At 41.5% G+C, this 25,869-nt stretch overlaps 2 protein-coding genes across 2 annotated transcripts in view; one reads left to right on the top strand and one right to left on the bottom strand.

The window, feature by feature from the left end:
* Positions 1-272: 272 nt before the first annotated feature.
* On the bottom strand, positions 273-24,565 carry SOCS4 (suppressor of cytokine signaling 4). Its single transcript, XM_070053638.1, has 2 exons — positions 24,424-24,565; positions 273-6,362 (listed from the first exon to the last, which is right to left on the bottom strand). The coding sequence occupies exon 2, from the start codon at positions 6,268-6,270 to the stop codon at positions 4,945-4,947; it is 1,326 nt and encodes a 441-aa protein (XP_069909739.1). The 5' UTR covers positions 6,271-6,362; positions 24,424-24,565; the 3' UTR covers positions 273-4,944.
* Positions 24,566-24,810: 245 nt separating this feature from the next.
* Positions 24,811-25,869, top strand: part of WDHD1 (WD repeat and HMG-box DNA binding protein 1) — a 63,122-nt gene continuing 62,063 nt past the window's right edge. Inside the window, exon 1 of the mRNA XM_002718259.5 lies at positions 24,811-25,134. Within this exon, the coding sequence (XP_002718305.2) occupies positions 25,058-25,134 (77 nt within the window). The 5' untranslated portion in view covers positions 24,811-25,057. The remainder of the gene's footprint in view (positions 25,135-25,869) is intronic.

Genomic DNA, 25,869 nt, shown 5'->3' on the forward strand with positions numbered 1-25,869 from the left:
AATCTTTCACAGGTGTCAGATCTGCAGGGTGGTATAAAGACTTCCCTACCTTCTACCACCTTCCCCTTTAACCCTCAAAGCTGTTCTCCCATATCCAACTCCATGCTGACAATGGCTTTTGGAAGACCCAAACCAATACACTAAAAACAAACGGTGTACTGTAGTAAGCCAGAAACTGTGTAACTCAGAGTTTTCAACTTTCCTTTGTCAGATACTAGGTTTAATGTGTGAGGTAAGCATAGACAATGTTTCCAAAAATGGAACACAACGCCTTTGGATTTTTCATAGTTTTAATTCAGAAATGAAAAGTTACTCAGATCAGCTTATTTGAACTCACATCCAATAGTAAACATTGAACTTCAGGATAAAAAATAAAACTGGGAAGAATCTACTTGTTTTGGGTAAGGGTGTAGGTCTACAAGTCTGATTGACAAGTCATAGCTTTGTAAAGTTAATAAACTGTATATTCAAGTATGTATAAGCCATACTTGGCTTATACAGAATTTATCCAATTCTAGCAAGGTCGGCATAATTTGAGAAAATCTACACCATGGCTCTCAAGTCTGAAAACTCAGATTTGATTATAACCACAGCAAAAGTGATTATCTTATTTCCTGCAAATGTAATCAACTTTTAAGATATCAATTTTACATAGACTTTACAATTTGTAGGAGAAAATGGCAGTCGTTCCTGCAGTTGCAGACGCTATGACATCAGTTCAAAGTGTACTGATTTCTCCATGGTCAAATCCTGCCCAGAAAGTCTATTAGAGTAACAAGAGAACAATTCTGCAAATTCCACTATGGGGATATGCTGAAAACCTATCATCACATTAGTATTTAACGGCTGTACAGTAATTATTTTCAAGTATGCTCCAAGAGTCACTTCTCATGGAATAATTATCCTTCAGGAATTAAAATGAGAAGTAATATTATTACTTAGATTTTATGGGATATGAAAAGACATAGGACTGAATAATCTCTAAAAAATATAAAGTAAATAAATCTTTGCTTTTTTGAAATAGAATTCATGTGTCCTAAATGTCTTTCTATTGGGTTATATCCATCATCTATATTTTTTACTTACAAGCCAGTTCATTTTATAAAGTTACCTCCAAATTTTGTGTCCAATTTTAGTGTATCAGAATGACAGAGAGGCTCTTGTAGCATTCCTCATTCCTAATAGGCCACTAATAAAGAACCCTTTGTGCTTTATGTTCTTTCCTTAGAAATAAAAATTAATGTAAAACTAATTATGTGGAAACAAAAATTATAAAGAATTTTCCCAAAGAAGAAACAATCTGCCCTTGACTTAAAATTTTTTTTTTTCATTTGGAAATTAAATTACCATACATTACCCAGGCTATTTTACATTTAAACATTGTTTTCCTTGTTGTGTCTCCAGGAACGTTTTATAATTCAGTCTACTTTCCTGTGACATTCTCTGCCAAAATCAATACATAAGCCATTTATTGGATTCTGATTACAGTCAAAAGTGACTATTTTTAATGAAAACAAAGAATATAAGAATTATATCTTCTTTGTTTCACAGGAAGGAAGCTATTACGTGGATCTATAAAATGATCCAAACTTCAGAGACAGGAAGTTGGTAACTTGATTTATCTTCTTAATGGCTTCAGCTCATGAATAAATGATAAGGTTTATGTTTTTTTCATATAAAAAGAAATGGGAATTTGTATAATGACATGACTCCTATTTGCCACATTTGTCCTACTTTTGAAAGGATTTCTATTATTAAACCATTCTTTTTTATTATTTATAATAAAAATCCAAAACTTTAACTTAAAGTCATCCTTTTGACCAGAGCTGGTCATGAGCTGAAATTCAGGAAAGAACACAAGTTTGATCACCAAATCAATAAATCTAGCCACAGGCTGACTAAAAGCCTCCTTTAAGCGTGTTCCTATTAGGTCTTCCTTTAAATTAAACCATTCTATTTATAAATTATTTAAGTGAATGGCACAATTATAGAAAGATCACAAGTTTTCATACAAAAATCCTCAAAGAACTTAAAAAAATACCACTCAGCATATTTCAGTTATTATAATACGAATCAAGATGCTGTAGGTTAAAAAAAGATGGGGTATGTCCTACAAAACTTCAGAGAAAGATAGAAAAGTTCAAGTTTATATCCTGATTAGCACAGGATGATTCCCAAAGTGCAGTTAAGTATCTGGTCCAGACTTGCTATTAGCAATTAAGTAGCGCTCCCTTTCACTCAAGGATTTTCCCTGAGGTAATGCTCAAATTGTTAATTTTAATATTTCATCTTTTTTCTGTTAGTTCCATTCTCTCACCAATATACTCTACACATTTCCACCACGCTGAATGCCCCCTCAACCCTGCAATTCACACTTTTCAAATGTTCTCAAAGTTTAGTCACAAAATTTATGTTTAGATATAGTGATATCACCCCATACTGTTCCTCTGAAAATTTGCTTTTTCCATAATCCAATAAATGTATTGAACATTTTTGATGAGTAAGTTTTTGAATAATGGATGTTCCTCCAAATGGATCTTCACAAAGACACAAAGGGGTTAACCTTTCTAAATTCCAATCTTTAAATGTCTTAAAAAATTAGTACTACTCTTTTCCCTTCATGGCAAACAATTCCCTTCTCAAGTCTTTATACTTCTACTTTCCAAATTTCTTTTCATTGCAGCAAGTACCAAAGAAAAATACAAACCATTTCAGAGTGAGTCTCTTCCCTGTTCTTAGTAGATACTTCAAGGCTACAGATATGGCAGTATTTTGAAAATGTTGTTATTAATACCTTGAAGTTGAGAAAATAAAAAGCCAGAGAAAATATATCACAAGCAATCAGTTTGAATTATATGAAAAGCTTAGATCTTGACTTTCATATAAACACTAATTTTTACCACTATAAAAGACAACATAATTATATCTCATTTTTCTTTATAAAACTACTGTGTAACAGAATATTCATAAGCTAGTCATTCCTTGGGTTTTCTGTTCTGATAAAAAGTTATTTTTAAAAGAAGAATATTTAAAATAATTGTTTCACAGAAACAAAAAGTCTTTTTATCAAAGTCTGATAAAAAACTATAATCGTGGGTAGAGTTTTACCACATTGTCAATTTTCTTTCACCAAAGATGGATACTGAGGAAATGTTATGTTGATTAAGATAAGCTTCTCAGTGATCTACAAAAGTGCCACAATAAAGATGAGGTAGTATGACTTTCCACCATTCTAAAAGGTGAGCATCTTGAAAACAGGTATTTACCTCGATCCTGGTGTGATGGTAACCTGAGCCTCATCACTGCTCAGGGAAATGACATCATAGTAGCTACCCCTTACTGAGCCCGAGACAATCTTGAGATCACTGAGGAAAAAAATGCCAGAAGATAATGGTAACAATTTTTCGGTTTCGTTTTGTAATAATTGCTGAGGATTTTAAAGCTGTTACTGAGAAGTGTTATTTTTATGTTACCAGCAGAACTGCAAGGAAGGGAAATGCTATTTCAACATAAAGCAACAATTAGGAAACATCTGTTCTAACTTGGAAACTCGGGAAGTTTCTTTCAATCCAGGTAGAAACAGTTTAATAATACAGCTAAACTAGCATCAATAAATCAATTATTATATTACAAATGCCAATTTGTACAAATGGGTAGACAACTCATTAGAAGAAAAACTGGGCAATCTGTATAGATTTATTAGTAACTGATCTTTTACAAAAAGAAGTTTGATGTTTTTAAAAATGCTGCCCTGTTCTTGGGAGTCAATTTAAATATTACCCTTTTGTCCTACTTATTGTTCAGTATGACATAAGCCATGTAGCTGTCTGAAGGCTTTATTTTGAAGCCACATTAAAAACATAAATTCTAAAGACAGGAGTAATTATTTGGAACTTGAAGATGAAGAGCAGTATTAAGCTTCCTGAATACTGAGTTCCATGTTTACTTCTTGAACTTGTATTCAGGTTAAATTTAAAGTAACAAAACCTTTTCATGTACTCTTTGTTCACCAGTAGAAACCTGTGGCTGCTTATGAACTGTGGAATCTCCCCAAAGTTAAGAGGCTAAGAGTTTCCACAAAAGGGCTAAGTAGAAGCAACAGTTAGTAAGTTAATATACAAAAACCCTACAGTAGCTTTAGTACTGTGTAACTATTAGCTGCTAAAAGTGCTATGGTTGTTTTTAAAGCCTCTGTAATAAAATTTGTTTTCAAGGCGTTATAACTCTTTCAGGTTAACAAAGAGACCTATCAGGTATAACAAACGATCCTACTACATTACTGAAGAACAGATGTACCTCCGGAATGTCATGTTCTCACGTGATTCTCACAGACCAGGTTAACCATATTAGAAATCCTGCTTTGTGGTTAATATTTAAAATGAAAACATTACATTTGACTTTAAGTCATTTTGTTACCTTTAACATCCCTTATTAGGAAATTAAAATGTCAGGTTAGTATGAATGGTGAATGACAATACTCATCTTTACTGAATATTTTTAAAACAACTAAAAGAAAATGGCGATGGGGAAGCTATATTTTATGTATAATACTGATGGTATAAATTAACAAAATTTTTTACATGTAGATAATATGATTATTTTTAAAGTATGAGACACAGAATATCCTAACGCAGTTTGCAATGCCTATCAAATTTCAAATATGCCTGGATCATACATAAATTAAGAAAAAAATATTAAGTATATAATCTACACAGTTAAACAAAAACCAAAAATATCTGGTTAAAAATACCTATTCAATTTAGGGTATAACCTTAAACAATTAGTATATCATAGGAAAAATAAATTGATCTGGAAGGAAAATCTAGGACAAAGGACTATTTTGGATATCAACTGCCTTTGTAGAAAAGTTCAAAATGGCATAAGAAAAATAAAAATACTAACTGAAAATATGTATATAATTATTCCTATGTTCCTACCCTTTTCCTAGCATTGTTGTTCTGGTGCATCAATCCTGAGTACTCTAACTTTTGATTTATAATGATATTCCTTCAGATACAACTTCATGGGAGAAGGAATTGGAAGGGCATCAATGCCATCGTAAGTTGTACAATTACAAATAACTGTTCTGCATATATGCTGCAGGGAAAAGGGGAAAGTCCGAATTAAAGGAGTGGATAAAAGTGGTTCAAAAAACATACAGGCACTGGGATCCTTATAATGTTCTAGGAGACCAGTAATATCAGGTGAATGGAAGACACAAGGATCATGGGCATCAAAGCTAAAGTTGTGATTCCACTGTTCAATTCTAGCATGAAGAGAACGACTATAGCGTCTAAAGCTAACAGAGAATAAATAATCTTCCTGTGCTGAGTCTCGAAGTAAAAAGGTGCCCTCTGGTTTTCCTTCCAGTAGAGCTTCAGCTGCGTATTTGTCCATAACTCCCCAGTAGCACGGGTTGTTATTGATCTGAAGAAGGTCTGGAACGAGACAGTGGACATAGTCGATCTGCGTGTGGTACTTGGGAGGTGTTTCCAGCTGCAGGATTTCATCATCTATTTCCCACTTGGGTTTGTTCCTTTTTCTGGAACTTGTGCAAAGTGTTATAATTTCATCATCAGAATCCATATCACTATCTTCTATACTATTATTTGAAACCAGGTTCACCACTGAGTCAGTCACAGGACCACCTGTGCATGACGCATTGTTGGTAGTGATGACACAAGGCTGAACGTCGGTGTGTGAGAAACAGTTCACATCTTCTTCCATGTTCCTTCTTTGTTTTAGGTGACCATCCCGCAGTTCACTCGGAGACAAATCTGTGCTTACCCATTCATCTGATTTGGGATTTATAGGAGTAGTGTGTCGTTTAATAAAATGCCACCTAAAGGCTAAATCCGATCGAGGTGGGAAAGGACACTTATCTAACATAAGTTCACTGATATGAATTTTTCTTTTAGACGGAAGCCCTGAAGAGTGTCGGCTACTACAGTTCTTTATTGGAAAACACTGTCCCACAGCATCTTGCAGTTTCTGTTTCAGAGATCGACCTAAAAATCTATGCCCACAGGAGTGATCCAAGTCCAACTCAATGGATGAACAGCTGTGCTTCCTTTCTTGGCTTCTTAGAGGAACTTCCGTTTTCTCGACAGCATTCACTGTTTCAGTATCTGAACAATTCTCACTCTTTTTTGACCAAGATAACTTTTTTCCACTCCACACATAACCATCCTTTCTGTCAGCACTTCTACTCCGACTTGTTTTGGGCCTTACATCTACATTTTTATCGTTACTTTCACTACTTTCCGCCATTTTAAGAAATTATCCACAAACTCCAGTGTTATAAATAGTGCTTTTTCAGTTTTTCCAGGTGGAATTTTCTTCCAGGCACTTTCTGGATGTGTCTAAGGAGGGGGAAAAAAAAAGTCATTAACCATTTGTTGTTTTCTACCTCGTATAGTTTACATTTTAAGACCCAATTAGATATGATGAAAAAAAAATCACAATTAGTGTTTGAAAAAGAAAGCGGATACTGAATATGTTGCAAGATAGTCCCAAGATACTTAACTCCCACGTAGATAATAAACTACTCTAACTCACACTAATAACATCATAGTGCCACACAGTTCTTAGTCTGAGTTCCCTTCCCATACTTAATTTTCAATGTGGATCAGAAAAAGCCAAGCCTCCTCCCTCAGTTACAATATATGCTCAAATGTGAATATAGTCTTAAAGAATATCTTACATCAATCTCGCCTCATATTTTATTCCACAACGGACAAAGTATTCTTTTTCTGAGACAGTCACAAATCTTTGTCCTAATGTTTGAGAACCACTACCTTATATAGTTCCTTTACTTCTGTCTCCTTGTTGCCTTTTTTTCTAAAATATGGTGGGGGTCGGGTGTGGGCATTTAGCCTAGCAGTTAGATGCCCACATTCCAGGTCTGGTTCCTGGTTCTAGTTCATGTAATTGGGCTCTGGCCACCCACATGGGAGACATGGATTGTGTTTCCGGCTCTTGGTGCTGGCCCCAGAACAGCCTTGGCTGTTGGGGACATTTAAGGAGTGAACCAGTAGATGGCAGCTTTCTCTGTCTGCTCCCTTCTGTCTTTTAAATTAAAATAAATAAAAAACATATAAATTGATGTTATTATTTTAAAAATTATTTATCTGAGAGGCAGAGAGAAAGAGAACACGTCCCCACCTCCCTCAACTCCCCAGTGCCCACAATGGCCAGGGCTGGACCAAGCTAAAGCCAGAAGTGGTGAACTCAATCCAGGTCTTCCACAAGAGTGGCAGGAACCTAATTACTTGAGCAGTCATTACTGTCTCTTAGTTTTCTTTTCTTTTATAAAAAAGATTTATTTATTTGAAAGAGTTAGAGAGAGAGAGGGAAAGAAGGGGGGAGAGAGAGAGAAGAGAGAAGAGAGAGAGAGATTTCTTCGATCTATTGGTTTACTCTCCAGATGGCTATAATGGCCAGGGATGGGCCAGACCAAATTCAGGAGCCAGGAGTTTCATCTGGGTCTTCCACATGGCTGGCAGTGGCCCAAGTACCTGGGCCATCTTCCACTAGTTTCCCAGGCCATTAGCAGTGAACTATATGGGAAGCAGATTAGCTGGGACTCAAACTGGCACCCATCTAGGATGCCAGTGTTGCAGGTGATGGCTTTGCCCAATATGCCACAATGCTGGCCCCATCACTACCTCTTAAAGAGTCTGCATTAGGGCTTGGTGCTGTGGCGCATGTTAATCCTTTGCCGGTGGTGCCCGAATCCCATATGGGTGCTGGTTCTAGTCCTGGCTGCTCCTCTTCCGATCCAGCTCTCTGCTATGGCCTGGGAAAACAGTACAAGATGGCCCAAGCGCTTGGGCCTCCGTACCCGCATTGGAAACTCCGAAGAAACTCCTGGCTTCAGATTGGCTCAGCGCCGGCTGCTGCGGCCATTTGGGGACTGAATCAGCGGATGGAAGACCTTTCTCTCTATCTCTTCCTCCGTCTGTAACTCTAACTCTCAAATATAAACAAATAAATAAATAAATAAAATCTTAAAAAAACAACAACAACAGAGTCTGCATTAGCAGAAAGCTGAAGTCAGATGCCTCTGTCAGGAATTGAACACTGGTATTCTGATATGGAACACTGGTGTCTAAACTGCTAGGCTAAAGCCAGTCTCCATAAGAATTTATTAAATAAACAATCATCAACAGACAGTGGGAATGCTAAGCAAGCATTCCCAAGGTAGCCTTGTCAATTCATTTCAGTAATTGGTAAACTGCACTATCAGACTAAGCATGGATTCCAGCCCAGGGGATGCACAGGAGCAGAAGAGAGGGTACGCAACAGTTGTGGCGCAAATGGTGGCGTCCTGAGAGTCTGCTCCACACAAGGTAATGGAAAGCCAGACCCAGAGCGTCTCCTTGCTGTGTTGATGCTTGAACTTGATGTGAGGGGACCCTGATGTGTGTCCTGTTGGTGGCTCTTGCACGCTGAGCAAGGCAGAAGCTGGGGAAAATTTCCTCAGGATTTGAAAACACTGACATAGTTGAGCAAGTAGTACACAGTGTTGAAAGTGGAGTTCCATTCTCAGGTGCATCCTGTTTGACTTAGGAATTTCGTGAACATGAGGAAAAATGGACAGCATTCATGTTTTTGTTAACAATCATGTTTCAGTGATGTGAGTGACTTGCCTCATTATTAATAATGAGCTTTAGTTCCTAGTGGGATGTCAAATCACATTTGCCTTCTGCGAAAATCAATGAAAGCACTATGTGAGAATCAGTTCTGTGCATGAAATATAGGATGGTGTGTGTGTATATATAAATATTGCTTTTTAAAAAAGGAAACTGGGGCCGGTGCCGCGGCTCACTAGGCTAATCCTCCGCCTTGCAGCGCCAGCACACCGGGTTCTAGTCCCGGTCGGGGCGCCGGATTCTGTCCCAGTTGCCCCTCTTCCAGGCCAGCTCTCTGCTGTGGCCAGGGAGTGCAGTGGCCACACTTGGGCCCTGCACCCCTTGGGAGACCAGGGTAAGTGCCTGGCTCCTGCCATCGGATCAACGCGGTGCGCCGGCCATGGCGGCCACTGGAGGGTGAACCAACGGCAAAGGAAGACCTTTCTCTCTTTTCTCTCTGTCTCTCTCTCTCACTGTCCACTCTGCCTGTCAAAAAAAAAAAAAAAAAAAAAAAAAAAAAAGAAAGAAAGAAAGAAAGAAAAGAAAAGAAAAGAAATTGGGCTGGGCTGAAGTGATATAAAAAAATCAAAACACCTATGAAACATATCAATAATTTTATTGATAATAAACCATAATTTTACAGTGAAAAAAATAAAGAGCATAGTATTTGAAAAAACTTGGCATTTTACAGACACTGCCTTTTTGATCATTTGAAAACAAGCAGGTACATTTCTATAGGGCAATGCCTTTCCCATGAAGTTGGATAGACAAATGAGAAGTCACAATGTAGACCGGCCGTTGTGGCATACTGGGTAAAGCTGCTGCCCGTGACACTGATATCCTACATAGGTGTCAGTTCCGGTCCCCATTGTTCCACTTTTGAGCCAGTTCCCTGCTAATGGGTTGGGAAAAGCAGCACAGATGACCCATGTGGGAGACCTGGAGGAAGCTCCTGGCTTCTGGCTCCGGCCCGGCTCTGCCCTGGCCATTGTAGCCATCTGGGAAGTGAATCAGCGGATGAAGATCTCCCTCTTTCTGTCTCTCCCTCTCTCTGTAACTCTGAATTTCAAATAAATAAATAAATCTAAAAAAAAGTCACAATGTAAAACACAGAATCTCATGAAAACAGTAATGATGGAGTATGGATGGAATTTAAGTAATTCTTTGTGTGTGTGTGTGTGTGTGTGTGTTTTCTTGACAGGCAGAGTTAGACAGTGAGAGAGAGACAGAGAGAAAGGTCTTCCTTCCATTGGTTCACCCCCCCAGATGGCTGCTACAGCCGGCGCGCTGCGCCGATCTGAAGCCAGGAGCCAGGTGCCTCTTCCTGGTCTCCCATGCGGGTGCAGGGCCCAAGCACCTGGCCATCCTCCACTGTCTTCCCAGGCCATAGCAGAGAGCTGGCCTGGAAGAGGAGCAACTTGGACAGAATCTGGTGCCCCAACTGGGAACAGAACCTGGAGTACCGGCGCCGCAGGTGGAGGATTAGCCTAGTGAGCTGCGGCGCCAGCCTTAAGTAATTCTTAAATGGAACAAAATTTAAGCCAAAATTGGGGAGTACTGTTTCTATAATTTCAAATATCTTTACAAATTGAAGTCAAATTTCGTGACTGAGGAACTCAATCACTCTTCTAATTATGTTTATGTTAGAGAAACATTAAAAATTCCAACAGTTGGGGTAGAAGTTTGCATAGCAGTTAAGGTGTTACTTGGGATACCCGAGCTTATGTCAGAGTGCTGGCTTTGAGTCCAAGCTCTGCTTCCACTCTCAGCTTCTGCTAGTGCACCATGTGGGAGGCAGTAGGTGACGAGGACTCAAGTACTTGGGTCCTGGGATTGCGTTCCCAGGTTCTAGTTTTGGCCTGGCCCAGATCTGGATGTTGTGGGCATTTGGGCAGTGAAGCAGTGGATGGAAGTTCTCCATCTCTCTGCCTTCCAAAGAAAATGAAAATAGAAAATAAATAAATTATAATAAAAAAGAAATCCAAACCGTCAAGTAAATGTTTATCTACAGATTCTTGAATCTGTTTTCAAAGTAGTAGGATTATAAACAAGCATCTGCATTGGCAATTATGATTGGCAAGTACATAAAAGTGTGAACTAATGACACAGAATTGCCACATAAAAGAACTCCAATTCTAAATATTGAAAAGCATTTGGTGATTATACTTATTATTTTGACTTAGTGAGCTCACTGGTATGTAATCATTCAAAATTCTTAGAGAGAAAATGTGTCCTTTGTAATTTTGAAAGAAAAATCATTTAGCACAGCCAAAGTTATATCAACAATTTGCTTTGGCTGTTCATTGACTAAACGCCACTGAACAAAAAGAAACCAGTAGGAGCCAACAATGTACACTGAAGAATATGAACAGCTACTGATTAAGGCCTGAAATATCGAGTGCTTTTATTTACTAAGTAAAAATCAAACTTAGCAGCTTATTAGCTGGGTGAGTAACTTTTACTCCACCGGGTGTGAGCTCCCTAATCTTGCCATCTTGCTACTTTTCACTGTGGAGCTTCTTCGTTCACTTTCTCTGTTCTTGAGGATATGCACATCTTTTACAGGGGCACTGCTTTAATCTTTCAACTTCTCACCATCCTCAAAAATAACCAAGTTGTCTATAAAATCTTTCAGCAATGCTAATGCTTCCTTACTTACAACTCTTTCTTTCCATTACTAAAATTTCTTTCCCATTAGTTAAATTTCTGAATGATGGGGCCAGTGCCATGGCATAGTAGGTTAATCCTCTGCCTGTGGTGCCGGCAACCCGTATGTGCGCCAGTTCTAGTCCCAGCTGCTCCTCTTCCAATCCAGCTCTCTGCTGTGGCATGGGAAAGCAGTAGAAGATGGTCCAAGTCTTTGGGCCCCTGCACCCGCATGGGAGATCAGGAAGAAGCTCCTGACTTCAGATCGGCACAGCTCCGGCTATTGCGGCCACTTGGGGAGTGAACCATTGGAAGGAAGACCTTTCTCTCTGTCTCTCCCTCTGTCTGTAACTCTACCTCTCAAATGAATAAATAAAATCTTAAAAAAAAAATTTCTGAATGAGTAGCATAACTTGATTTCCCTTTAGGATGAAAACAGCTCTTAGGTTTTTTCTTGATTATAAAGGAAACAGGGGGGCGGCACCATGGCTCACTAGGCTAATCCTCTGCTTGCGGCGCCGGCACACCGGGTTCTAGTCCCAGTTGGGGCGCCAGATTCTGTCCCGGTTGCTCCTCTTCCAGTCCAGCTCTCTGCTGTGGCCTGGGAGGGCAGTGGAGGATGGCCGAAGTCCTTGGGCCCTGCACCCGCAGGGGAGACCAGGAGGAAGCACTGGGCTCCTGGCTTCGGATTGGTGCAGTGCCGCCTGTAGCGGCCATTTTGGGGGTGAACCAACGGAAGGAAGACCTTTCTCTATGTCTCTCTCTATCACTGTCTAACTCTGCCTGTCAAATAAATAAATAATAAAAAAGGAAATAATTATATAGTTTACAATGGCTGAATGAAAATCTTCTCTCAGAAGTCAGCCCAAAATGACAAGGGAAAATGATAAATAAATTCACAAGACTCACCTTCAATGAAACTAGGAGATATATATACCCTCACTCACAAAATATGAGCACACAAAACAGAGGAGCAATAATTGACTCAGTAGTGGAGAGCTGAGTGACACCAGGTGCAGAAGGGTTAGGAAACCAGCCAACAGAGTAGGCAAAGTTCAGGACCCACACATGCCAGGTGTTAACAGAAAGTGTGGGTAGAGAACAGGGAGGAAAACAGGGAGGTAGGTTGAAAATCAGATAAAGATTAGTTAATTTCTCAGGCTCTTATCCCCACACTTACAGCAGATGGGACATTTATACATTTGTTATTTGGAGAAATTGAACCAGAGAGGCTTGGGACTTGGGAAACAAAATAGCAGAGAGGGGAGGCTTAGGACTAAAAGTGTAATGACTAGATGAAGGCTCCTTGTTCCTTACCTGTACAGCTCCCAGAACCCCAGCAGCCAGACTCACTACCTCTCTGAAAGGAGAGAAGGGAGTTGGTGCTGTGGCATAGCAGGTAAAGCCACCACTTGCAGTGCTGGCATCCTATATGGGTGCCAGTTCAAGTCCCAGCTGGTCTAATTCCGATCCAGCTCTCTGCTATGGCCTGGGAAAGCAGTAGAAGATGGCCCAAGTCCTTGGGCCTCTGCACCCACGTGGGAGACCTGGAAGAAACTCCTGGCTTCAGATCAGTGCAGCTCCTCCCACTGCGGTCATCTGGAGAGTGAACCAGAGGATGGAAGACCTCTCTCTCTCTCTCTGCCTAATAAGTAAATCAATCTTGAAAAAAAAAAAAAAAATAAAAGGAGAGAAGACACTGTAGTGGAGAAATAGAATCTCCAAAGAGCAAAGACCTAGAAATGCTGACAGTTAGGAATTTTCTAATAAAAAGCCTGAAGGCCACTCAAGCACCCACTGAAGCTCACCTATCCACAGCACCGCCTACTCATACACATCTTCCAACTTAGAGAAGATATGACAACTACAAAGATTCTATTACAATAAACTGAGGGAGGCCAGCACTGTGGCATAGTGGGTAAAGCCGCCACTTGCAGTGCTGGCATCCCATTTGGGCGCCGGTTCGAGTACCAGATGCTCCACTTCTTCTTCTTCTTCTTTTTTTTTTTTGACAGGCAGAGTGCACAGTGAGAGAGAGAGAGAGAGAGAGAGAGAGAGAGAAAGGTCTTCCTTTGCCGTTGGTTCACCCTCCAATGGCCGCCGCGGCCGGCGCGCTGTGGCTGGCGCACCGCGCTGATCTGATGGCAGGAGCCAGGTGCTTTTCCTGGTCTCCCATGGGGTGCAGGCCCAAGCACCTGGGCCATCCTCCACTGCACTCCCTGGCCACAGCAGAGAGCTGGCCTGGAAGAGGGGCAACCGGGACAGAATCCGGCGCCCCAACCGGGACTAGAACCTGGTGTGCCGGCACCGCTAGGCGGAGGATTAGCCTAGTGAGCCGTGACGCCGGCCCAGATGCTCCACTTCTAATCCAACTCTCTGCTATAGCTTGGGAAAGCAGTGGAAAATGGCCCAAGTGCGTGGGACCCTGCACCCGCGTGGGAGACCCGGAAGAAGCTCCTGGCTTCGGATTGGTGTGCTCTGGCCGTTTTGGCCATCTGCGTTGAATCAGATGGAAGACCTCTCTCTCTCCTCCTCTATGTAACTCTGCCTTTCAAATAAGTAAGTAAATCTTTAAAAAAAGGAATCAAGAGGTAGCTGTTGTGGTACAGTGTGTTAAGCCACTGCTTAGAATATCCACATCCCACACTGGAGTGCCAGCTACTTTGCTCCTGATTCAGCTTCCTGCTAGTGCATCCTGGGAGACAGCAAATGATGGTCCAACTGGTTTGGCCCCTGCCACCCACATGAAACCTAGATGGAGCTGCAGACTCCTGGTTTTGGCCTGGCCTAACCCAAGTTGTTGAGGGCATTTGGAGAGTGAAACGTCAGATGGAAGACCTCTCTCCCTCTGCCTTTCAGGTAGATGAAAATAAATAAATAAACAGTTAAAAACGAGTCAAGATCAGAATAAGTGTTTTGGAAATTAAAAAATATAATTGCTGAAATAGTCAATAGGAAAGTTGGAGAGGCTGGTGTTGTAGTACAGAGTGGCTTATGCCCTTGCTTATGATGCTGGAATCTCATGTTAGAGTGCTGGTGCAAGTCCTGGCTGTTCTGCTTCTAGTCCAACTTTTTGTTAATGTGCTTGGGAATGCAGTTGAAGATGGCCTAAGTATTCGGGTTCCTGCCACCTATGTGGGAGACCAGTTGAGTTTCTGGCTTCTGGGGTGGCGCAGATCTGGCTGTGTTGTTATTTGAGGAGTTAACCTGCAGATGGAAGACTTCTCTCTCTGTTGTTCTACCTTTCAAATAAATGAGCAGATAGAGAAATCTTTTTTTAAAAAGTTAGAGGATAAGTTGAAGAAATAGGGAAAAAAAATGGGTAACAGAAAAATGGGTAGACAAAAAAGACAAGAAAATTAGGATTTCTTAAAAAAAGCAAAAAGTGGTGGGAAGAAATTATCAAGAAAATTGTATTAGATAATTTCTCAGAACTAAAGGATATTATCTTCAGGCTATGTGTATAACGTGTACGTGAAAGAGAAATGAGTTCCATGTTTAGACTTGGTTCCTTCCCTACTGCATCTCACATTCCATATACATAAATACGACAAATTCAGAAAGACGCAAAATCTGAAATCTGAAACATTTATTCCCAAGCATTTTGGACAAAGTACACTCAACTCATACTAAAGTTTTTCTGAAAGGGAAAAATGTTATAACCAAAGGACTGCAAATAAAATGACATTTGCTGGGGCTGGCTTCATGGTACAGTAGATCAAGCCATGGCTCCAATGCCAGTATCCTATCTGAGCAGTGGTTCCCATCATGGCCACTCCAGTTCCAATTCAGCTCTCCGCTAATGCACCTGGAGCAGCAGTGGAAGATGGCCCAAGTACCTGGGTCCCTGTACCCATGCAGAAGTCCCAGATGGGGTTTTGGGCTCCTGGCTTTGGCCTAGCCCTGTGCTGGTCTTGTAGCCACTTAGGGAGTGAATCAATGAATGGAAGATCTGTCTCTCTTTAACATAAATACATCTTAAAAAAAAAAAAGAGTATAAGCATATTATTTAGAAATATGAAGGTAAATATTGGAAAAACATTAAAATGTTTGAAAGTAGATGCTCTTGGGATAGGATAAGTGAGGACTGCAGCATTTATCTAAGCTGTCCAGCTCAATTTAATTTTTCTTTTTTTTTTTGACAGGCAGAGTGGACAGTGAGAGAGAGACAGAGAGAAAGGTCTTCCTTTTTCTGTTGGTTCATCCCTCAATGGCCGCTGTGGCCGGCGAGCTGTGGCTGGTGCACCGCGCTGATCCGAAGCCAGGAGCCAGGTGCTTCTCTTGGTCTCCCATGCGGGTGCAGGGTCCAAGCACTTGGGCCATCCTTCACTGCACTCCCAGGCCACAGCAGAGAGCTGGCCTGGAAGAGGAGCAACCGGGACAGAATCCGGCACCCCGACTGGGACTAGAACCCAGGGTGCCGGCGCCGCAGGTGGAGGATTAGCCTATTGAGCCGCAGTGCCGGCCTCAATTTAATTTTTTAAAAAATATTTATTTATTTATTTGAAAGTCAGAGTTACACAGAGAGAGAAGGAGAGGTCTTCAATCTGCTGGTTCACTCCCTAATTGGCTGCAATAGCTGGAGATGCACAGATTCGAAGCCAGGAGCTTCTTCCAGGTCTCCCATGCGGGTGCAGGAGCCTGAGGGCTTGGGCCATCTTCTACTGCTTTCCCAGGCCATAGCAGAGAGCTGGATTGGAAGTGAAGCAGCTGGTACTCAAACTGGTGCCTATATGGGATGCTGGCACTGCAGGTGGTGGCTTTACTGGCTACACCACAGCGCAGGCCCCTCAATTCAATTTTAACTCAGTTACATGTGTCATTTTGATGAACATAAATGTAATTCATGCTTACTGTAAAAAAGTCAAACCAGGCATAAAGTTATAAAGAAAAAAGTGACAACTACCCAAAATCCCATCACACAGCAGCAAGCATTCAATTTTCACTTTCTACATACTATTGGTGGCAGGAATGGAATTCCACAGTTCAGTGATGGGATGACAAAGTCCAGTTTCTGCTTTGTGTTAGCTTTCTGACCTTGAAACCTTAGTTCATTCACTTGTCAAATAGAGGTATTGATGCTATTTCACTGGGCTTTTGGGGATGAAATGAAATACTGAACATCAACTATTCAGCTCAGATTCTAAATGGAATAAGTACTCAAAAATGTTAACATGTATCTTCAAGTTTTTTTTTTTTTTAAGATTAGATATGTGGTTTTGTTAAAGGCACATACACCTGTTTTACAGTAACAGAAGGAAACTTCAAAAAGTTCCTGGAGGGACTGGCATTATGGTACAGTGGGTTAAGCTGCCCATGAGTGCTGGTTTGACTCCTGGCTGTTCCACTTGCAATCTAGCTACCTGCTAATATGCAAGGGAAAGCAATATTAGATGGCTAAAGTGCCTGGGCCCCTGCCACCACCCATGTAGGAGACCCAAATGGAGTTCCTGGCTCCTGGCCCATCTCTGGTCATTGCTGCCATTTGGGAAGTGAATCAGTGAATCGAAGATCTCTCTGTCTCTCCAGCTCTCTCTCTATAAGGCTTTCAAATAAATAAAACAGAAATCTTTAGAATAAAGCTCATGGAAAATCTGCATTATCTTTTAATTCAATTTTCCCATAAACTTTTTGAAGGTCTCTTGTAGTTCATGATAAAATCACAGAACACCTGTCTCTAGCCCAATGTTAGCCACAAAGAGATTTTATAGTGAATATAATTATGAAGATAATCAGTTTTTCAAAGTGAAAAAGGATCGACGTGCCAGATACAGCTGAAACTCAACAGATCATGAAGCTACAGAAGAATTTGGTGTTTTCCTTTGGAGAACTTCTAGTTTTCCTATATACAAGTTTACATGCTAATAAAACAGGCTTCCTTTGGCAAGGCTACCAACTTGTATGTAACAGGTACCAATAAATCAAGTGTCTTTGGATTTTAGGTTAATTGTCTGGATTTGTGTTAATGCTGCAGGTGCCCATAAAATAAAGTGAAATATATCACTGACTCAGATGAGTTCTCCAAACACTTACCCATACCTAAAGAGTTCATGTCTATGGCCATACCACCCTGAACACACCTGATCATGTGTAAGGAGTTAATGCACTGAACATTTTCTCATGACTAGTTATTGTTTTGTATCTTTGAATTATACTCTTATTTAATTTTCAGCTTCTCTTTTGCTAGAAAACTACGATTTCATGCTCAAGAAGCTTCATTTTTATAAAATGTTGTCTTGACCAATCAATACATGGTCCAGAACGTATTCTAATATCATAGTCTCCAAAGTAGGAAGAAGGCTTTCATTTATATTTGCCTAAAAATTAAAATTTGGGACGGGTATTTGGCACAGAAGTTAAGATGCTGCTTGGGATGCCTGCTTCCTGTCTTGGAATGCCTGGGTTTGAGTGCTGGCTCCACTTCTGATCAAAGCTTCCTGCTAATTGTGTACCCTGGGGGGCAGCTCAAGTGGTTGGGTCCCTGCCACTGATGTGAAAGACAGAGATTACTTTCTAGCTCCTGGCTCTGGCTATTATGGGCATTTAAGAAGTGAACCAGTGAACAGATCTTTCTGTGTTGGTCTGTCTGCCTTTCAAATAAATATAAAATTTCTTTTTAAGCTGCTGAAAGTATGGAAAGTACAGTTGACATGTCCTCATCACTCACCGTCAGATAGATTCCTGAGGGAATGGTAGGTGTTCCAAAAGGTTTTGTCTATTTCTTTAATGACTTTCACTGTAGTGCAGTTGCTTGTATATCACTGGAATGAATTCATGGATTGTAGTATTTTATTTTATTCGAAGATTTTATTTACTTATTTGTAAGTCAGAGTTACAAAGTGAGAGATCTTCCATCCACTGGTTCACTCCCCAGATGGTTGCAACAGCCAGGGCTGGGCCTCGCCAAAGACAGGAGCCAGGAGCCAGGAGCTTCATTTGGGTCTCTCATGTGGGTGGCAGGGGCCCAAACACTTGCACCATCTTCCAACGCTTTTCCCAGGCCATGACCAGGGCGCTGGATTACAGCTGAAGCAGCCTGGACATGAACTGGTGTCCATATGGGATGCTACACCACAATACTGGCCCCTAAATCAAGATTCTTAAAAATTAAAAAGAGGGGCCAATGCTGTGATGCAGCGAGTTAAAGCCTCAGCCTGCAGCGCCAGCATCCCATATGGGTGGTGGTTTGAGTCCTGGCTGCTCTACTTCCAATCCAGATGTCTGCTATGGCCTGGGAAAGCAGTGGAGGATGGCCCAAGTCCTTGGGACCCTGCACCCATGAGGGAGACCCAGAAGAAGCTCTTGGTTCCTGGCTTCTGATCAGCTCAGCTCTGGCCATTGCAGTCATCTGGGGAGTGAATCAGCGAATGGAAGACGTCCCCCCACCCCACCCGTAACTCTTTCAAATAAATAAAATAAATCTTAAAAAAAAAAAAAATTAAAAAGATTTCAACCACTCTGCTCTCACTAAAATTTTTTAGTGAGAGGAAAATCATTTTTATTGTACAACAATTAATGATGAGTTTTTTAAAAAGGTACTTTGGTGGTATTTTTTTTACCTTTATCTGTAAAATCTGAAACTTATTCTTCCACAGAACTAGTGTCCTCTAGAATACCGATAGGGGAACAGTGGCAGAATCAAATATTAGGAAAGCAAGTGGAAAAAAAATGGGGTTATAAACCTGAACAAACTGTTCCAAATAGTCTATAATTAACTGTACAAAAGAATTAGAAGAGACAAAAAAATGATAAGGTGGCTTTACTACCAACCTTATGTAGTACAGAAATCAAAGATGCTACTTTGAAAGATGCTGATGAATCAAAGGTCTTCGATGGTAGCTATAGATTTTGTTTTTTTTAAAGAGAGAAGAAAGAATTACTTGGAAGAAGGTGGCTTTGGTTCTTGATTAGCCAATTTTTTATGAATGGAGGTATGTTACACAGCCCTGAGGAGTACACAGTGACATCTTGCTTTTTTTTTAATCATTGAAAAAAAAAAAAAAAAGAATAGTGACAGCTTTAACAGAATGAATGCTCACTTATGGTCATTTCACTAATAAAAGATTTAAAGGGTTCAACTTCATTTCTCTGGATAATTCAATTGTCTTCTGTTGTTGTTAGATAACATAACATTACTGTACACATTAATTATTCACTGAACTACTTTTGTCTACAGTGCTGATGTATATCTAAGACTAGAATTCATGTAAATACTAAATTGAAATAACTTTGATCCTATAGAGTAATTCAGCATGCTACATAAAGAATTCACAAATAAATGATTATTCAAGTAGAATTTTAGCTTTGGGACTTTCCCTAGCAAATCCATGATTTCAGTACCTGCCTTCATGTACTCAAGAACTCTTTGGAAGCATTCTGATGACAGTCCGTGATATTTGAGTTATGGTCTGCAGAAACATCTAGGCTCCATAAACAATCTATTACCAGATAACAGATGAATTCACTGGAATCTTAAGGGAAAAAAAATACAAAAGCAAGTTTATGAGAAAAATCTCTTAACTAAAAAAAAATTAATCGTTACAAAAGGCTCACTGTCAGGAAACATTTTAAAGTATCTCCTCTTTACATGCTCCAGAGCCAGGGTGCCCTGGGACTTAACTGTATTTTTTTTTAAAGGAATCACTGATTTTTAATACCACTATATCCTCTTTCCCTTTTCTCCCCATTTTTTCCACTTGCTTTCCTAATATTTGATTCTGCCACTGATACCCTATCTGTATTCTAGAAAACACTAGTTAATGACTACAATTAATAATATATGGTATACATCAAAATTGCTAAATTAGATATTAACATTCTCATCACCAAAAATAAGTCGGTGAAGAAAGATATGTTAATTAGCTTAAATGACTCTATAATGAAGATACAGATCAAAATACTACCTTGTATCCCATAAATACACACTTACTATTTGTCAATTAAAAATAAATAACAATGGTGGATGCATCGTGGCATAACGGGTTAAGCCACAGCCTTTAATGCCAGCATCCCACTGCTCCACTTTTGATCCAGCTCCCTGATAATTCACATGGGAAAGCAGTGGAAGACGGCTTAAGTCTTTGGGCTTCTGCAACCATGTGGGAGACCTGGATGAAGCTCCTGGTTCCTAGCCATTTGGGGGAGTGAACCAGGAAACAGAAGACCCATCTCTCTCTCCCCGCTCCTTCCCCATAACTCTGCCCTTCAAATAAAATAACTTGTTTTTAGGGTTTATTTATTTATTTATTTATTTGAAAGGCAGAATTACAGATGCAGAGGCGGGGTGTGTGTGTGTGTGTGTCTTCCATCCTCTTGTTCACTCCTGAAATGGATGCAATGGCTGGAAATAGGCCAATCTGAAACTAGGAGCCTGGAGCTTCTTCCAGGTCTCCCATGCTGGTGCAGGGGCCCAAGGACTTGGGTCATCTTCTGCTGCTCTCCCAGGCACATTAGCAGGGAGCTGTATCGGAAGTGGAGCAAACAGGATTCAAACCGGCGCCCATATCTATCTGATACTGGCACTGCAGGCAGCAGCTCTTCCTGTTGCACCATAGTGTGGGCCCCAAAATAAAATAAATCTTTGAAAAAATAACAAATAGGGGCTGGCTGAACATTCACTAGGAGTGTTAACAACAACAAAAATCTCATTTAGCTTAGGTTTTCCCATTTTAAAATCTGGACAATGTCAGCTACCTGGTGTTTTTATGGCCAGTACTAAAATGTATGGAAGCAACATACACTGATTGAGCTTAATGAAAATAAATACTGACTACTTCCTAGTAATACTCAGAACTTTTCACATAGAATAAGGAAATTTCTTAAAACGAGAGGTGGGAAAGTGGCAAAAATCAGGAAAAAGGAAAGAGGAAACAAAGGCTACCTACATGGCTAGAAAATTTGCACGAGGACACACCTTAAAAATGTGAAGCTGAGGAAGCTCCAGCATTTCTGAAATATCATAAAGCACTTTACAGCACGCCTAAAATTAAACATGCTCCTACTAAAAGTTGTGTGGAGTTCCTTACAAATTTAATTAGTAAATAAATAAATATAAACAGAAATGGTAGGCAAAAATTTTTAAGGCTGATTATAGATTATTCTCTTCATTGTTTTACAACAATTACATACTCTTACATTTAAGGTTTGGTAACAAGTTTCAACCACAAACAAATAAAAGGTGACTAGACTTAAATGCAACTGCTTTTATGTCCTGATATGTTTTATTAAATTCTAAGTTTTGGCCGGCGCCGCGGTTCACTAGGCTAATCCTCCGCCTGCGGCGCTGGCACCCCGGGTTCTAGTCCCGGTTGGGGCGCCGGATTCTGTCCCAGTTGCTCCTCTTCCAGTCCAGCTCTCTGCTGTAGCCCGGGAAGGCAGTAGAGGATGGCCCAGGTCCTTGGGCCCTGCACCTGCATGGGAGACCAGGAGGAAGCACCTGGCTCCTGGCTTTGGATAGGCACAGCGCACCGGCTGTAGCAGCCACTTGGGGGGTGAACCAACGGAAAAAGGAAGACCTTTCTCTCTGTCTCTTTCTCTCTCACTGTCTAACTCTGCCTGTCCAAAAATAAATAAATAAATAATAAATTCTAAGTTTTATGGCAATAGCTATGATTTGGAGAAGCAGTGTGATGGACTACCCTGGATTAGGTGACAAAACTGGGTCTGACATTTAGGTGTGTCACTTTAGACAAAGCTTTTCTGAGACTTAGTTTTTCTACCTATAAACACAGATATCGGTTATGTTGTAGTAAAAGATACAGCATCAATTCAACACAAGAATCAAATACTGGTTGTCATTAGGGGAACTGGGTGGCTGAGAGTAGGAGACTTTTACTGTATGCATATCACCTCAAGTTTACATGTACACAAGTATCTTTTACCCCAAAATAAATTAAGTAGGCTAGGAAATTTCAGGACATATAAAAATCAGGAGATACACAAATCTTCAGATCTCTAACTTGCCTTAGATGTTTTTTTCCAATACTTTGTCCTCCTCAGTTACTGTTACCTTTAGTCTTATCTTTCACAGTACTAACTATTTTTACATCAACAACATAATTTTACTGAAAAAGTATTTTACAAATTCCTCCATAAGGTAATACTGATAAAGTTTCTTGGATCGATGCTGTATGATTATACATTAGTCATATAACTAATACTATTGATAGAAAAGTAATGTATCCAATATTTGTAAGTCTAACAGTACCCTGAGTGGTCACAGCAGGACAAGCTAACCTACACTGCAACTAAATCTGCGACCTTGGCATCATTTTCAGTTAGTACATTCAGCCACCCACTCCTATGAGACACCGCTGTTAATAATGAATAAATCAATATGGAAAAATTTGACACCCCTATCAGTGACACAGCTATATTCATTTCTTTCTTAAAAATCTAGATTATCTTAAATAACCAATTTTGTTAGTATTTAGGGTACACATTTGATTATTGCACTATGTTGTTTGAATGTTGATTTCCCTCAACAAAATCACGAAATCATTAAAGGCATTATAATTTGTAGGCATTTAACTGAAACAAATGGAACTGTGAAAACAAATTACACTAGTAAAAGTAAGAATGCTTCTTTTGATATTTGAAAAATTTTACTGGATAATGATTTAAACAAACCCCACTGTAAACAAAGCCACTCACCTACAATACCTTGTTAATAACAGGAGACATTGGTAATAATTGGCTTTCTATATCCATTAATATTTCCCATGTACTTTTAAAAATTTGATGGAGGCATCATCTGCATTTTAGAGATGAGAATTCCACATTCAGGAAAGTAAAGCAGCTTATTCAAGGTCACACAACGTGTCAGTGTGAAAATGAAAATGTAGGGATGTTTGACTCTAAGGCTTAAGCTCTTTCTAGACACGTGAAATCTGCAAAAGAAAAATTTTTTTAGCCTATGATCAAGTGGCTTGATCGCTAAGGCAGAGAAAGAACGGATGTATTGACCACTGATAGTTTTCAACATATCATGGCTAAGGCATTTCACAGCTGTAATTCCTGTTAGGATTTGCAGATTCTTCTTTTGCGGGACTCTGACTACTACACTGAAATTTCATGATGATTTATTCAAATTAGAGATGGAGTGTTATCAGGGTTCATCTTTAACCCATATTCTATCCGATAATACTCAGCTATATGGACCAAAAATTATGAGTCAATCTAGCTAAAAGCAAATGCTCTCCAATAAAACGAAGACACTCAGAAAACATCATCTCAGGTGTCTCTGCTCTTGTGGAAATTCACAGCACGTTATTCCCCCACAAATCTCAAAGCCTTTTTGAACCAATCACTTGTCCTCTTCATTCAAGTACAAACTCCAGCAGGCCCATTTGGAGTCCTAGTCCTAAAAACAACGACTCCCACCAAGGTTAAGAACACCACGGCTTGCACGGCTTGTCTAAAGGCGCCTCCAACTTTCACAATGGAACTGGACAGAAAACAATAGGGAAATCTCTACAATGGAAAAACAATGTCTCATTGAAGTCCTAAAATAGTCTCTGATTGAGACTGGAAGGTAGCACCCCCCCCCCCCCGCGCGCCGCACACATAAGAACCCAGAGAAATTCTCAAGATAAATACCAAAGAAAGAATATATTTGTGAAGGTTTTCACCAGGTACCGGTCTACCAATATGGAGAACGAGAAAGGCATAGACTTGATGGCCAACACCTTAGCACATAGATCGCACGGACGAAGCCAAGTATTCAACAACACAGCTCGGTCCTAATGCCTCTAATACGCATGGCAATGAACTTCAGATCGGATCTGAATGGGGAAAAACAAGTTACTTTCTCCTTAAGGGATTTTTCTGGATAGAGTTGGCGAGGAAGAAGCATTAACGAACGCGCCATACCTGTCGGAACCGATAGCAACCACCAGACCTGAAATTCTTTCCTCCTTTATCTCTACAGAGGTGACAAGGTGACAGCACGAGGGATGCTAAGATTAAAGGCTCCAGGAGGTTTCGCTTTCCGTTCCTCTAGAACAGATGCCCAAAGATCTGTTTCTAACCAAGCCCCTGGAAAGGGGTGGATCCGTTCCGGGACCTGGAGAGAGGTCTGCCTGGGAAGGCAGGGACACGACCCCGGCCTCCAAGGCCAGGCAGCGGCCACCCTTCCCCCACTCACCTCCCGGAGCGCAGCTTTGCTGGGGCGGTCCGAGCAGCAGCCGCCATCACCATCGCCATCACCCTGCGAGCTCGCCGAAGCGCTGAAGGAGGCCCTGCCGCTCCGGCACCACGCGTGGGTCCTCCGAGGCGGCTGCCTTCCAGCAAACCCACCCCCCCGCCCCGCCCTGGGGCGCTCGGTGCTCGTCCCGGGCGTCGCAGCCGCTGCCTCCGCCGGCTCCCCAGGCGCCGCCAGCACTTCCGTGTTCGGCTCCCTCCTTTCTTCCCTCGCTCCCCGGCACCGGCTCTTTCCCTCGCGCCCGGCGCGCCGTGACGCCACCACCCGGCGACCTCACCGGGAGCTGCGCTGGGCGGGGGCGGGGAAGGGGGCGGTCTGCGCAGGCGCAGCGGGGCGAGCGCGCCAGAGCGCGGGAAGCGGCCCTGCGCGGGCGCTCGCTCCTCGCTTTCCCTCGGGCGCCGAGGCTCGGTCACCGCTGAGCTTGCTCGCTGCGCCGGCCCGCGGCCGCCTGGGAGAAGTGTGGCTCCTTGCTGGTGGCACTCGCGTGCGGGAAGCGGGGCTGTGGACGGCGTGCGTGAGGGGAGCCCGAGCCCTCTCCTCCCCTTTAAAGTAAGAGTGGCTTGGGCAGGTAAAGAAGATGCCGGCCACGCAGAAACCGATGAGATACGGACATACGGAGGGACACACGGATGTCTGCTTCGATGATTCTGGGAGGTACGGTTGGTTGGGAGGAAAGATGTTTCGGGGGTAAATCCGAAAACAGGTCTCCCCCGCACTCGGTTTTGCGGTCGGCCGGGAGCGACTCCGGCAGGTGGGATCGTGTCGGAGTCTGACCCGGCGCGTACTTGCTAGTTGCAATGCATAAGTCCAAAGTCTGGCTTCCAGGGACTTGGGCGAGATGCAAGCCGCGTTTCCCCTCCTCTCGGGTCCTCAGGTCGGGGGATTTTGTCTGCTCGCTAGGCGGTGCCCGCTTGTCCCGCCGAGTCCGGAGCCGGGTGTCGAACCCTGGCACTCCCGGATGGGGCGTGCGCGCCTCCGCCACCAGCTGAGCGCGCGCCCCCAGAGCTGCCTTCTAGGCAGAATGCTTCGGAAGTGAGATCTTCACAGTTGATTGTTTTCTTTAGACCCTGACAGCTCCCAGTGAGAAAAAGAACTCTGGTAGCTTCTCAGGTCCCAGGCAAAGTCAAGGCAAATTCGACTCGTTGGAGGAGTCCCAGGTTCAAAATGGACATGCCTAAATATTTCGGCCTCTGTGGTCTTTTATAGTTTTTAAACAAGTTGTCTTTTATCTCCATTCGGAGTGCCTTTCTTCACTAACAGTGTTTTCAATATTTTTCATGACAAAATTCATAGGATTCCTTTGTTTCAAAGTTTTTAAGCCTACCCCATTTCCTTCTGGTACAGCCTGCAGATGTATACAGTTAAACGGAGGCTTTCCATCCAAAGGTT

The sequence above is a fragment of the Oryctolagus cuniculus genome, chromosome 12, assembly GCF_964237555.1.
Source record: "Oryctolagus cuniculus chromosome 12, mOryCun1.1, whole genome shotgun sequence".
NCBI lineage: Eukaryota > Metazoa > Chordata > Mammalia > Lagomorpha > Leporidae > Oryctolagus > Oryctolagus cuniculus.